We start from the raw sequence: 12,031 nt of genomic DNA, 5'->3' as shown, positions 1-12,031 counted from the left end.
AAAATACCATCTTGCTTCCAAGCCCCAAAAGCAAGGCCTACAGGCAAAGAGGATGAGGGCTGCCCAGGGGGTGGTGGCACCAGGGTGCAGCGTGGGACCCTCTGCAGACCCTGTGGAAGGTGGGATAATCCCCTCTCCTCACACAGAGCTGCCCCCTCACCCAAAGGGTCAGCAGGGCAAGGTGTTGATGGTGGGCTCCAGCTGAGCTGAGCTGGGGGTGTCTCAGCAGCTCACCTTGGAGGAGGAGGCGATGGAGTAGTAGCGAGCCTGCAGGCGGGGCAGCAGCTCACACAGGTGGTCGATGGGGGGTCGCAGCGAGGGCATGTCCTGCAGGATGGCCAAGATGTTCCTCCTGGCCTCCACCACCCAGCTGAGGTAGAGAGCCTGTGGGCAAGAGCAAGGACAGCACAACCATGAGCACTCCCTGGGACCAGCAAACGCTCTCCTCAGGTAGAAAGCTTGAGGGCAAGAGCAAGGACAGCACAACCGTGAGCGCTCCCCAGGACCAGCAAACGCTCCCCTCAGCAATCCCAGCTGCTGGGAAATCCCTTCCCCAGCACCCAGCCCAGCCCAGCAGCTCTGGTGGGAAGCCCCAGGGCCCACCTTGCCCTCGGGGGTGGACGAGGCCATCCTGCGCAGGCGCTCCTGCTCGCCCGCTGCCGCCGCGTACTGCGCCAGCTCGTACAGCACGTTGGTGCGGGGAGGGTTGGTGATGTCCAGGTAGTAGGTCAGGGCTGTCCTGTAGGATGTGGGGCAGGGGAAAGGATGCTTCTTATTGGATTCCTCTGGAGGAAAAAGAGAAAGGAGCAATTAGGGGAAAAGCAGCAATAAGCAGCTGCGTGGGTTGGTGGGTGCAGGTGGTGAGGGAGAGCTGGGGACAGGGCAAAGGGGGAGAGAACAGCCCTGGGGCTGCCCAAAGACTTCATCCCACACTGATGCAGCTCCAGCATGGGGCAGCTCCTTCTCATCTCCCAGTAGCCCATGTTGTGTCTCACAGATGCTTCCTGGCAGCTACAAATGTACCCCGTTGCTTCCCCATGGGGGTCCCTGCCCAGAGGTGCCCCTGCACAGAGGCACTCAGCAAACTCCCAGGCCAGCTCTTGATTTGCATAGCTAATTTGGCCTCAGGCATTTAATCTCCTTCAGATCTGGCCTTAAAAGTGTCCTTAGTTTCCTTCAGCCATGGACAGTTGTGCTCAGAGCCTCCTTGGGAAAGGCAAGTGCCAGGAGTCAAGGCTGAAGCCATTCAGTTTAGCAAACTAAAGCTCTGTAAAGGAGAGGAATGAGGCAGCATGTAGCATGGTGGCCAACAGCACTGCACTAGAGCCATTTGCCCTCTGGAAATCAGCTCCTGGGCTGTTGGGCCAGCACTGCTGATGCCTCAGGGCAGGCTGCACAGCTTCAGGAGACAGAAGGGCTACAGCTGCCATCTCCCTCCTGCCAGAGGCCAGCTCTGCTGGGAACGCTGCCCAGGAAGGGCCCTTTGTACCAGCTCAAGGGCTCCCTCCTGGCACTTCAGTTCCCCAGCCTGTGCCTCCTCCAAGGACTGAATTAGACAGGAAGGCTCCTCTTGAGCTCCAGGGCTGCTGTGGCACAGGGATGCTCCAGTGGGCTGATGCTCTGAAATTAGGAGTGTGATGGTAGAGAAATTGTTGAATGGGCACACTGAGCATGTTTCACAGCTGACCCACATCAGCTGGCTCTTGGCAAGCAGGCTCTGTGCCACTGGGAGCTGCCACAGGGCATCTCTGTTTGCCTGGAGATAACTCATGGGACCTGAAGGTGATCTGGGCTCCTGCTCATGGGAAAGACAGAGGCCATAGCTGAAGAAGAACTGCTGATGCTCAGGTGTGAGCCACACTTACCATCCAAATTGTTGAGGGACATGACTGTGTCCAGATCCGTGCCCAGGATCTCACCAATCTGGTTGACCAGGGAGGAGTCGTTGGCTGGGTACACTGCCACATGGTCCCCAGACTCATACCTGCCAGCAGAGCAAGAGGGGAGCAGATGGAACATCAGCACCACTCCACCAAAGTGCTGGATGAGGCCAGAGCCACATCTTTGTTCTTTGCTCCTGATGCAGGCTGCTCCTGCCAAAGCTGAGGAGCAGTGTGCCATGGGAAAGTACCTGATTTTGGAACTGGAGATATCCAGCTCCAGGTGCATCAGGTGCCTCTCTCCACCCTCGTTGAGCTTGCGGTTCTCTGTAACCCGGGCCAGGAAAGGGTTCTTGGCATCAAATGGTCTGCAAGGAGAGACAAGGATGCTCTGGGTTACTCTGCTGCAGGCTCACAGTGCTTTCTGTATCCAGGCATGTTCCCTCTGCCTCCAGAGCAGGCTCCCACAACTTGAGGACAACTCACATTTCAAGACACACCACAGCACAAACAAAATTCCACCCTGCTGCCAGAGAAAACCCATCATTTTCCCTCCAAACACAGCCCAGCAGCCACCAGCTTCTGTCCCATTAAGAGCAAGTGATGCAAAAGTAGAGGGACTGTCACCTCTCAAAGAGCTATGTCAGTGTGGAAGTAATTTATACAGCCCATCTCCCCAAGCAACCACCACACGTCACACCCAGGGCGAGGGAAGGCTCCTGGTGACCTCACGACGCTGCAGATGTGCCAACCAAACAGCACCAGCCATGAACTGGGGAATCCCCGACAGTCCCAGTGAACATCTGAGCCCTTTTCTCCTGGGCAGACATTTGCCACGTGGCTGCATTGCAGGAATGATGTTGCCTCATGGCAGGTGCTGTTAGAAAGGTCAAGGGCTGCACTTACGGCTTCTGGTTCTCGTAGCTCTTGAGACGACCCATCTCACCCGTGTAGACTTTGTTCATGTTCACATCTGTGTGCAGCACCAGCTCGTACTGGCGGATGCTGGAGGGGGAGGAGGGAGAGAAAAGAGGTAGAAAAGTCAATAGGAAATCAGAAGGTATGGTTGGAAGCATTGTCTGCCTTGCTGGATGGGCTGAAGTTCAAAACCACGTTCAGCTTCCAGCCCTTTGCCCCTCGGGGTTGGGAATCAGGCAGAACACCCAGACTAAGAGGAAACAACAGCTTCATCACAACCAGCAAAGCCACTCACAAAGGAACCAAACCCATTACACCCCCATTCAGAACAGGAACCCAGAGCTGGGTTCCAACTTGCATCAGGACAGGCTCAGTCCAAACAGCCCCACTCAATGCACCCTCTCAAGTCTGGAAGGGAAGGCAGTGCACAGGGAAGGGGACAGCAGCTCAGGGCTGATGGCACAGCCACCAATCTCTCTGGCACCCAGAAGAATCTGCTCCCAGACTCACCTGGACTCTTCTCCTGTAGCCTCTACTCCGAAGTACTCACACACTGCTGGCCAGAACTGCTCTCTCCAGGTGATGAAGTCTTCTTCCAAGCTAGTCAGGGCAAGAGAGACATTCACTAACCCTGCCCAAGGGGGAGCAAAGGGGTATTCCCTGAGAAGCCCTCTGAGATCCCTACAGCATCTCTCCTTCACCATGGAAAAAGGCATCTGCCCTTGGATCCAGGCAGTTTCACTATGTCCAGATGCCCACAGAACAGCTTCAGATCACTAAGCAGCTGGGAGGGAACTGTTGCTGTATCAGCCACCCTCTCCCTTCACCAGGTCTGCCAAGGAAGGCTTTGTCATTCAGACTCAGCCTTTTCCTAGCTCCCCCTTGCCCACTCCTGCCATCAGGTCACCTTCCTAAAGGGCAGATTTGACCATGGCAGTGCTCATTCTGGGCTCAGAACCTCCCCCACACAGCACATCCCTCTCATCAGGTCTAGCAGCCCTCATTGAAGCCACACACTGATGCAGTTTCCCAGGTTAAGCTGCTACCCACAGGGTGCTCAGGTAAGCACAGGGAGGTCAAAAAAACCCCTCAAAACCCCCACATTGGGAAACTGCTGCCTCCCACCATGGAGCACAGAGTTCAGAGTTTGCCTGCTCCGCAGGGATGGCTGAGTTTATCCATCCAGGCTGGATGTGCAACAGAGCTGCAGCAGGGCAAAGGCAGAGGAGGCTGCAAAGCCTCCCCAGATATGTAACTATGGTGATTTGGAGCTGCTATGGGCTTTCCCAGACACAGGATCCCCCAGGACACTCAGGGTGGGTATTTCTGAGTGCCAGAGACACTCAGAAACATGTCAGCTCCCACAACTGGCCCTATGGAGTTTATTTCTGTCTCAGTAGTAGAGCCAACACCCTACCAAGGTCCCTTCCACAATGCTTCAGCCTCCTGTGAGCAGCCCCTTCCAGCCAAGCTACTCACTTGCCATCGTCATCTCCCAACCCAAGCTCAAAGATGCGTTGGGCTCCAAGCTCCTCCAGTCTCTTGTCCACATACTTCCCCATGGCATTGAAGTGCTCATAAGTCTTGTTTCCCAGCCCAAAGACCTGGAAGAGAACACTGATGAGTGTGGAGAAGCAGGAGCTGGACTTTTCCCATCCTGTTGGCATCCTCTGGCCAATATCACCCAGCAAAGGCAGAGAGCAAAGCCTTTCCCACCTCCCTGTCAGCTATTTGTGGACCTTGAGGAAGATCCTCCCACCAAGAGTGTCTGTTGAGCAGACACCACCTCCTCCTGAGCCAGGTCTTGGGCATGCCAAGAGCTGCCTGAGCCAACTCTGAGGGAACAGGCAAAGCCTGGACTGGCTGGAGACCCATTGCTGCCCTTTACCTTCCACAAACTGCTCAGCAAATGTTTGCTCACTGCTTTATACAGAGCAGCTTCACATCTCCAGCAGTGGATCCTTCTCCTCATTTGCAATCACTATGCTGCCTAAGGAATTTAGCCAGGGTTTAGGTGAGGTGGCTGTATCTTAGCCAATTATTCAGCTCAGCAAAAGAGCTACACAGTTCTCTAAGTGACTTAATTTGTGGGATAACATCTGGCCCAGGGCTGCTCAATTAACTTCTCAAAAGCAGCAGCCTGTAACTCATTTCCAGCCCTTGTATTCAATGCCTGCTGGGCTGTTTGTGGCAGGACACCACCAGTAAACCCTTGTGCTTCAGGAAGTGGAAAGAGGACTCTGACATCTGCATTTAAAGCTCTCTGGATATACATTTGCAAGTGTCCATAAAGCTTGGGGAGGATGATCTGATCTAGGTGGAGCTGCTTTAGCAAGGGGGGTTGGACTAGATGATCTCTTCCTTCCAACCCCTGTGATTTGTGTGGTTCTGTAACAACAGGGATCACATCTGAGACAGGCACACACATCACTCTCTGCCTTTCCCCAAGCCACAGGGCAGGCACAGCAGAGGGCTTCTGACTTTCCTGTCCATAGAGTGGAATTTACTCACTGCAAATCGAAGCCCTGACAGGTCAGCATCAGCCTCCTGCAGCCAGTCATAGAAATCCTGGGCATTGTCTGTGGGATCCCCCTCCCCATAGGTGGCCATGCAGAACACAGCCAGGGACTTGTCGATCTCAGAGAGGCGGCTCAGGTCCGACTGCAACCAAAGGAAAGAACAAACCCTCAAGGACGTGGTTACTGAGCAAGGCTATTCCTAAACAGAACTGCCTCAAAAGGGGTTGGGGAAGGCCAAACCCATCTGAAAGGGCAGGGGAATAAAGCTAACCATCCTCACTGACTGCAAGTCAGTATTTCAACCCCAACAGAAAAGTGATGAGGTTTTCTATAGGAGGCTTTAAGGGATCAGGCCTGTTGCTGCCTCTGGAAAGTCCTTTGGTGCTGAGGTGAGGGAGCCCTGGCTCAAGCTGCCCAGGGAGGGTGTGTAGGCTCCTTCTCAGGAGGTTTCCAAACCCCCCTGGACACATTCCTGTGCCCCCTGAGCCAGGGGAACCTGCTGTAGCTGGATGAGCTCTGGGGGTCCTTTCCCACCCCCGTCATTCTGGGATTCTATGACAATGTCAATGCCTCTGTCCAAGGCCACAGCACTATGGGACCTGTGCTAACCACACAAAGAACACAGAGCAAGTTTCATGTGGCCAGTAGATAACCTGCAACTCCCAAACCCTCCAGGCCACCTTCCTCTTTTGGTCACATTACAGGGTTCACCCCAACACACAGAATGGCACAGCCCCAAGCTCATCTCTGCATGTCTCAGGCTGATCTTTTTCTCCCCAGAATGACAGCACTCAAAAGGGCAGCTGTCCCTTGGCCAGGTAACAGGCCAAGGCTAAATTACCAGGTCATACTCCTCTGGATCTGCTGCCATGCCCCGCAGGCCGTAACGATGAGCATCTTTGGAGAGGCGATTGGCAAACTCCTCTGCTGTTCCCGTCTGGGAGCCATAGAAAACCACTATGTTCCTCCCCTGGAGAGGAAAAGAAATGCCTGTTAAATGGGGATTACTCATATGGCAAACACACATGTTGTCAGAGACAAAGGAAATGCCTGGGGATCAGGAGTCCTGGGCTGCAACCTAAAGGCAAGTAGAGTCAGCGTTTGTACAGGACTCCTCATCAAGCCCGTGGCAGCACACTCCAGGTTGAGTTGTTAATAGGAACATGACTCTTGCTGATCCCAGAGGGGTGACACAGGCCAGGCTAAAACCCAAAGCAGAGAATAAACCCTTGAGATTTACGCTCAGCCTCAAGGCTGCAGCATGACTCCTGGAAACAGGGAACTCCCTGGGTGAGCAAGCAGGCTTGCCTGAGCTTTGGGAAAGTGCCTAGGCCCCAGAGCTCCTGCCCTGCCACAAGCCAGCTACTTTGAAGTGAAATAGAAAATACAGCCAGCCCTTGCCTCTTCCTCTGCTTCCTCTAGTGTCCAGCCCAGCAGAGTCAGGAGCTGCCAGCTCTCTGTACAACCCAATCCCAGAGCAAGCCAGTTTGGGAACCAGCCACACAGACAAACAACTGTCAGCCAGTGATTTGAAGGTCTCTGCCATTCCCCTCCTCACTTTGATCCTTTATTACAAGGGTTTGGGGGTTTTTTGCACCAAATCTTCAGTTTTTGTCTCCAAGAGCAACTCTCAGCCACAGCTGAAAGCATATTCCTGCCTGCCCACCCCACCTTCCTCTGGGTGCTCTTTGTAGCACATGTGTGTCTGTATCCAAACCAGTCCCCTCTGCTGACAGCTAAACAGTGTCTGGAAGAAACTGGGAAGGACATGAGTTCCCCCAGCTTCCCCCAGCCCCTCCCCATAGCCAGGGCAAGCAGCTTACCGTCTTCTTCATCTTCTCAATGAAGCTGCTGTCTCTCACTGGAGCTGCTCTGGAAGAGAGGAGCAACCTCCTTTTAGATGAATCTGTTCATTCTTTAGGTCAGGGAGCAGCAAGTGGGGGGGGAAAAGTGTCTCCCAGAGCTCAGGAATGCTGTCCACAAGGGTGACAGTCCTCATTGACCACTCCCATGTGCCCTGCCCCAGGGATGCCTGTTGCTCAGTTGCAGGACTCCTCTGCACACACAGGGAGCAGAGAGGAAAAGCTAAGCCTCTGCCTTACCTCCAGCCAGGGGTAAAACCTCCTACAGGCAAAAGCCAGGCACTCTGTCCTGGGTGTCAGGAAACCTTTCTCAGCTCCTCTGAGAGGTTTCACAGCTGAGCAGGTTACAAAGATCTCACAGAGCTACAACATGAGAGCAGGTCTCCAGAATAACCTCAGGGGCTGAACCACAGTGGGAGAGAAAGGGATCAGAGAGCTCCCTGCTTCCCCCACCAGGGGACAGGCAGGGTCTGGGTCCTGAGCCATATCCACAAGGGCAGATCCTCCAACTTTGAAGACAGAGTTAAAACCAGCTGTTATGACCTCAAAACAACAGGCCAGACCCAATCCCAGAGCTGCAGAGCAGACAGACACAGCTGAGCAGACCCACAGAGCCACTGGCAAGGGGGCCAATGCTTGTCCAGGTCCCCCAGGGCTCTTTCTCATGCCAGGGCTTCTGTCCCCAGCACAGGCATTTGCATTACTGCATGGAGGCAGCTTCCTCAGGCTCAGAAGAGAGACAAACCACAGCAGAGCCCTGGAGGCTGAGATTCACACCACTATATCTACCCTACCAGGTAGGCAGCCAGAAAAGCATTGCTATCTTAAGCACAGCCATGGGTTTTTAGAGCCACAGGGGAAAGCAGCCCAGCCTTGGGGACTCTGGGTGCCTCACAAGCAGAGGTGGCTCCAGCTACAGTCAGATCAGGCACTGGGATCTGGAGCTCCCCTGCTGTCCTCCCCACTGGAGCTTTGGTAGCAGGGAGGAAGGATGTGGGACCCATTCCTGTTTCTCTTTCAGAATGGAAGAATGCAAAGCCAGGTCTCCTGTGGGAAAAGAGAAGCCTCCAGGCAAAAACCAAATGGCTTTGGCTCTGGCCCATGTGAGACTGTGCAGAGCTCACTAACAGTTTGTTTCCTAAACTCTGCAGCCCAGAGGGAGGGAGCTGTGTGGATGAGGCATTTGCAGAGCACACACACAGAGCAGCAGAGTTGGGGGGGGTGACACAGCTCAGGAAAGCATGTCTTCAAGCACCTCTTTCTGCCCAAAGGTATCCAGAGGCTCCATCACTTGGGTTGACAGCTCAGAGCACCAGCACAGCCTCATACAGCATGCATCAAAAACCAGCAGACCCTACCCAAACTACCCAAGGCAGCTGTGCTCCCAGGACAGCTGCTGCTTCACACCCTCCCCTTGGCTCTCTCAGCAGTTAACACTCTCCACATGGTGTCATTTGCCCCACGTCTTAAGAGAGCAGCCCCAACCCTGGCCACACTCTGCCAGGACAGAGGCTCTGGAGAGCTGCCCCCCAGCCCACTCACAAGACCCAGCTCTCACTCAGCTTTTGGTTCTCTGGTTTAATCTTACTTTTGGCTCCTCTTACTGCCCTCTGCATGTGAGATGCAATTAAAATAGCTGTTGGGTCAACTGCTAAACAAAATGCTTGAAAAAGGAGGGAAAGAAAAGTTTTAGGTCTTTCCAGCAAGCTGCCTTTGGAAGAGAAAAGGGAGCAGCACATGCAGCTTGTCTGCTTCCAAAGGAGGCAACCCTGAAGTGCTGTGGTGAACAGTCTGTGGCTCAGACACTGAGGAAATAATGAGCCTGGCTTTTGAAAAGAGGCTGCACAGCTCCCTGAAACTGTTTCATCAGTGGGGCTCGAGAGTGTGAGCTGCAAAAATGCACAGATGCCAAAGGCAGAAATGTCAACTCCTTCCACTGCTCAGACAGGAAAGCTTAGAAGAGAAAGAGTGTTTTCAGCAGTGACTCAGAGAGCTCAGGGTAGTGACTGAGAGAGTCAGAAGTAACCAGTGGAGGAAAGGAGATTAACTCAGCCTTTAGCTGCTACAGATTGCCTGTCCTTGGGGAGGGCTCAGAGCACGACTCCCAGGGCTCTCTGTCACTGATCTCAGGAGAAAGAAAGGAAGGGGGGGAGCTCTCCCTGACAGCTCAACAGCAATATCAGCCTCAGCCCAACACCTCAGAAAGCTCCCACGCCCGTGGCTTCCCTCCTGGAAGCACACACACAGCGGCCCGTCGCAGAGGAACCCCTGGAGCAGCCTGCCTCCAAGCACAGCCTCTCCCCTTCCTCCTCCTGCCCTGGCAGGGAGAGACACCCCACTCCACCCAGCTCTGGGGTGGCAGCAGGGAGCCCATCCCACCGGGCAGCTGCACTCACCTGGCCACGGCCTCTTCTCCTGGGGCCGAGTAGGCGCAGCCCATGGTCGGGGCAGACAAAGAGGCGCAGGGCAGCGTCTGTGCGCGAGGGGAAGGCTGGGGGGGACGGAGCTAACTTAGCTCTGGAGCAACACACACACAGGCCTTTCCATTCTGCTCCTCCTGGGCATTAAAGCCAAGCAGTCAGCCTTTTGTTAAGGAGAAGAGAGGCGGCACAAAAGGTCCCAGCGTGGGTCAGAGCAGGAGCGGTGCCGCGCTCACGTCCTCGGGAAGTTACCCGGTGGATCTGTGCAGTCCTGAGAAGCTGCAACATCTGGCAGCAGTGGCAGAAAGGAATTAGGAGTGGAGAATGAAACCTCCCAGGATGCTCTGCAGCACACATCCCTCTCCCATCCTCATGGAGCAGTGGGACGGGACACAGAACCCTCCCCCCTGCCCCGTTACCCTGGAAACTGTTTATATCACAGCTGCTTTTATATATATTTCAACAAGAACAGTGCTGTAGCTGAACGAAACGATTCCAGACACTGTGAGAGCAATGCTCTGGGTAACTATGGCAGTGCCATTACAGAGGCAGCTCAAAGGAGTTTGCTCTCTTCAGGATCCTATTAAATTAAATTAGAGATGGTCTCTCTCTCTCACACACACAGAGGCAGCAAAGGGAGACAATCAGGCTGAAGAGTTGGAGCAATTCCTGCCACAGGAAGTCCAATAAGCACCAGGGAATGGGTTTATTTGAAACTGCAGAATAGGGATAAGCCATTTTCTGCCCCAAAACAATGTTAAGGACCAAGGGGGTGTGGGGAGAAGGGAGGGAGTGATCCACAGCATACCAATGGCTGTGTCGCCTGTGTCCCCCCAGAGCAAACACTCTGCACAGCTCCAGACAGGGCACGTGAGAAAGGAAAGCAAGCTGCAACTGACAGGCAGAAGAGCCACAGAAGGAGAAGAAAAACAAATTAGTCACTTCCCAGCAATGTCCCTGTGAGGAAGTGTGGTGGCCATGGCTGTGAGGCCATGGAGAGCCCTTCTGCTGTCCCCAGCGACATGTGCAGAGCAGGCTCTGGGGAAAGCTGCTCCAGTGGTTTCAATTAAGCCTGAAAACAGTCCAAACACAAGTGATCCTCTGCCAGGGGTACTCGGCCTGCCCCACACACCCCTTACACACCACCACTGCAGGGCCTCTCACACACAGGAAGATGGATTCTGCCCTCTCTGTGGGGACTTTGGGCAGGAAAAACAGCTCTGCTTGGCTGGAAGGGTGAGTGATGAGCAAGGACCTGAGCTGTGGCTGAACACAGAGACACATCATTGGGGCAAGATCACAACCACACAGGCTGGTGGAGTCACACAGAGCAAACCCAGCCCAGGTGCCATCCAAAGTGGGGTGTTTTGACCATGTGTCTCTTCTTCCACAATCAAGAGCAGTTGCAGTAGTAACATCTTCTTTGCAGGCCCTGCTGAGCTGACATGGCTTGATCAGGACATGCTGTTCAGTGGAAGCTCCCACAACCCCAGGAAGGAAACAAGGTGGTAGGTGCTGTGTTCAGGTCAGAGACTCTGCTTGCTTCTCCCCTGTTGCAAACAGAGCCATTAAATGGCACCCACTGTTGTGTGGCTGACTTGCTGTTCTGTCCTCCAGTCTTCCAAGGCTGAAGCTGAAATTGGGTGCCAAAGTGACACACCACAAACCATCACCCACTGCCACCAGATAAAGCAGTACAAGACATTTCAGTGACTCAGAGCAGTGTTGCAGAGAATGTGCTGAGGTCAAGGCTCTGTACTTCAGCTGGAGACAGCCCTGCCAAAGGCTCTCTGCCTCTGTGGCTCTGGGACAGCTTCCCTGCCTGCTCACAGAGCAGTTTGCTATACCCAGCCAGCCACAGGCAGTAGCTGATTGTGTGATGCTGTATCTTGGCAATTTGCTTGTTCCCCAGAAAGGAAACTCCACCCCAGGCCCAGGCTGAACAAGATGTATTCCCCCCTCATTTCCCTCCTGGTTCCAAGTGCCTCATAAAACAACACTGCAAAAGCTGCAGGAAGTCACTGTCTGTGTCCTGGAGGAAGATGTGGCACCAGCCACAGCCGCCCCACGCTGCCCTCAGAGCAGCCTGCCACAATGACCACAGCAGTGCTGCAGAGGCAGTGGCAGGGTCAAGCTTAATGTACAGGAAAAAACTACTTCAGAGCCTCCTCTCTTCACCAGCCTGGCTGTCATGTTGCTTAAATGTAACTGTGTCAGACAGGCTCTGGAGCAACCTCACCTCTGCCCACAGGTTACCAGTGCCCAGTGCTCCCTGCCAGCCATCTCCCACACAGATGGGGAAAGGCACAAACCCCATGGAGGAAACACAGGTCAAATGTCTGAGGCAGCTCAGAGCCAAAACCTCCAGCCAGTCTCAGCTGGAGGCCCACACACCAAGATCCTGCAGCAGCACAAGGTGGTAACACAAAAAG

At 54.2% G+C, this 12,031-nt stretch overlaps 1 protein-coding gene across 5 annotated transcripts in view; it reads right to left on the bottom strand.

The window, feature by feature from the left end:
- Window positions 1-12,031, bottom strand: part of LOC104555359 (NADPH--cytochrome P450 reductase) — a 29,191-nt gene that overhangs the window by 2,791 nt on the left and 14,369 nt on the right. For 4 of the 5 annotated variants that reach the window (XM_062012631.1, XM_062012632.1, XM_062012633.1 and 1 more), the window contains 10 exons: window positions 7,141-7,189; window positions 6,159-6,287; window positions 5,310-5,459; window positions 4,278-4,402; window positions 3,309-3,398; window positions 2,787-2,885; window positions 2,132-2,248; window positions 1,866-1,984; window positions 604-785; window positions 235-384 (listed from right to left, as the gene is read on the bottom strand). In XM_062012631.1, coding sequence (XP_061868615.1) covers window positions 235-384; window positions 604-785; window positions 1,866-1,984; window positions 2,132-2,248; window positions 2,787-2,885; window positions 3,309-3,398; window positions 4,278-4,402; window positions 5,310-5,459; window positions 6,159-6,287; window positions 7,141-7,189 — 1,210 coding nt within the window. Of the gene's footprint in view, window positions 1-234; window positions 385-603; window positions 786-1,865; window positions 1,985-2,131; window positions 2,249-2,786; window positions 2,886-3,308; window positions 3,399-4,277; window positions 4,403-5,309; window positions 5,460-6,158; window positions 6,288-7,140; window positions 7,190-9,575; window positions 9,794-12,031 lie in introns of those variants that run through there. The other variant, XM_062012635.1, reaches the window with a different exon arrangement.

The sequence above is a fragment of the Colius striatus genome, chromosome 20, assembly GCF_028858725.1.
Source record: "Colius striatus isolate bColStr4 chromosome 20, bColStr4.1.hap1, whole genome shotgun sequence".
NCBI lineage: Eukaryota > Metazoa > Chordata > Aves > Coliiformes > Coliidae > Colius > Colius striatus.
Note: the sequence above shows the minus strand (reverse complement) of the source record. Positions and strands in the feature narration are given on the sequence as shown.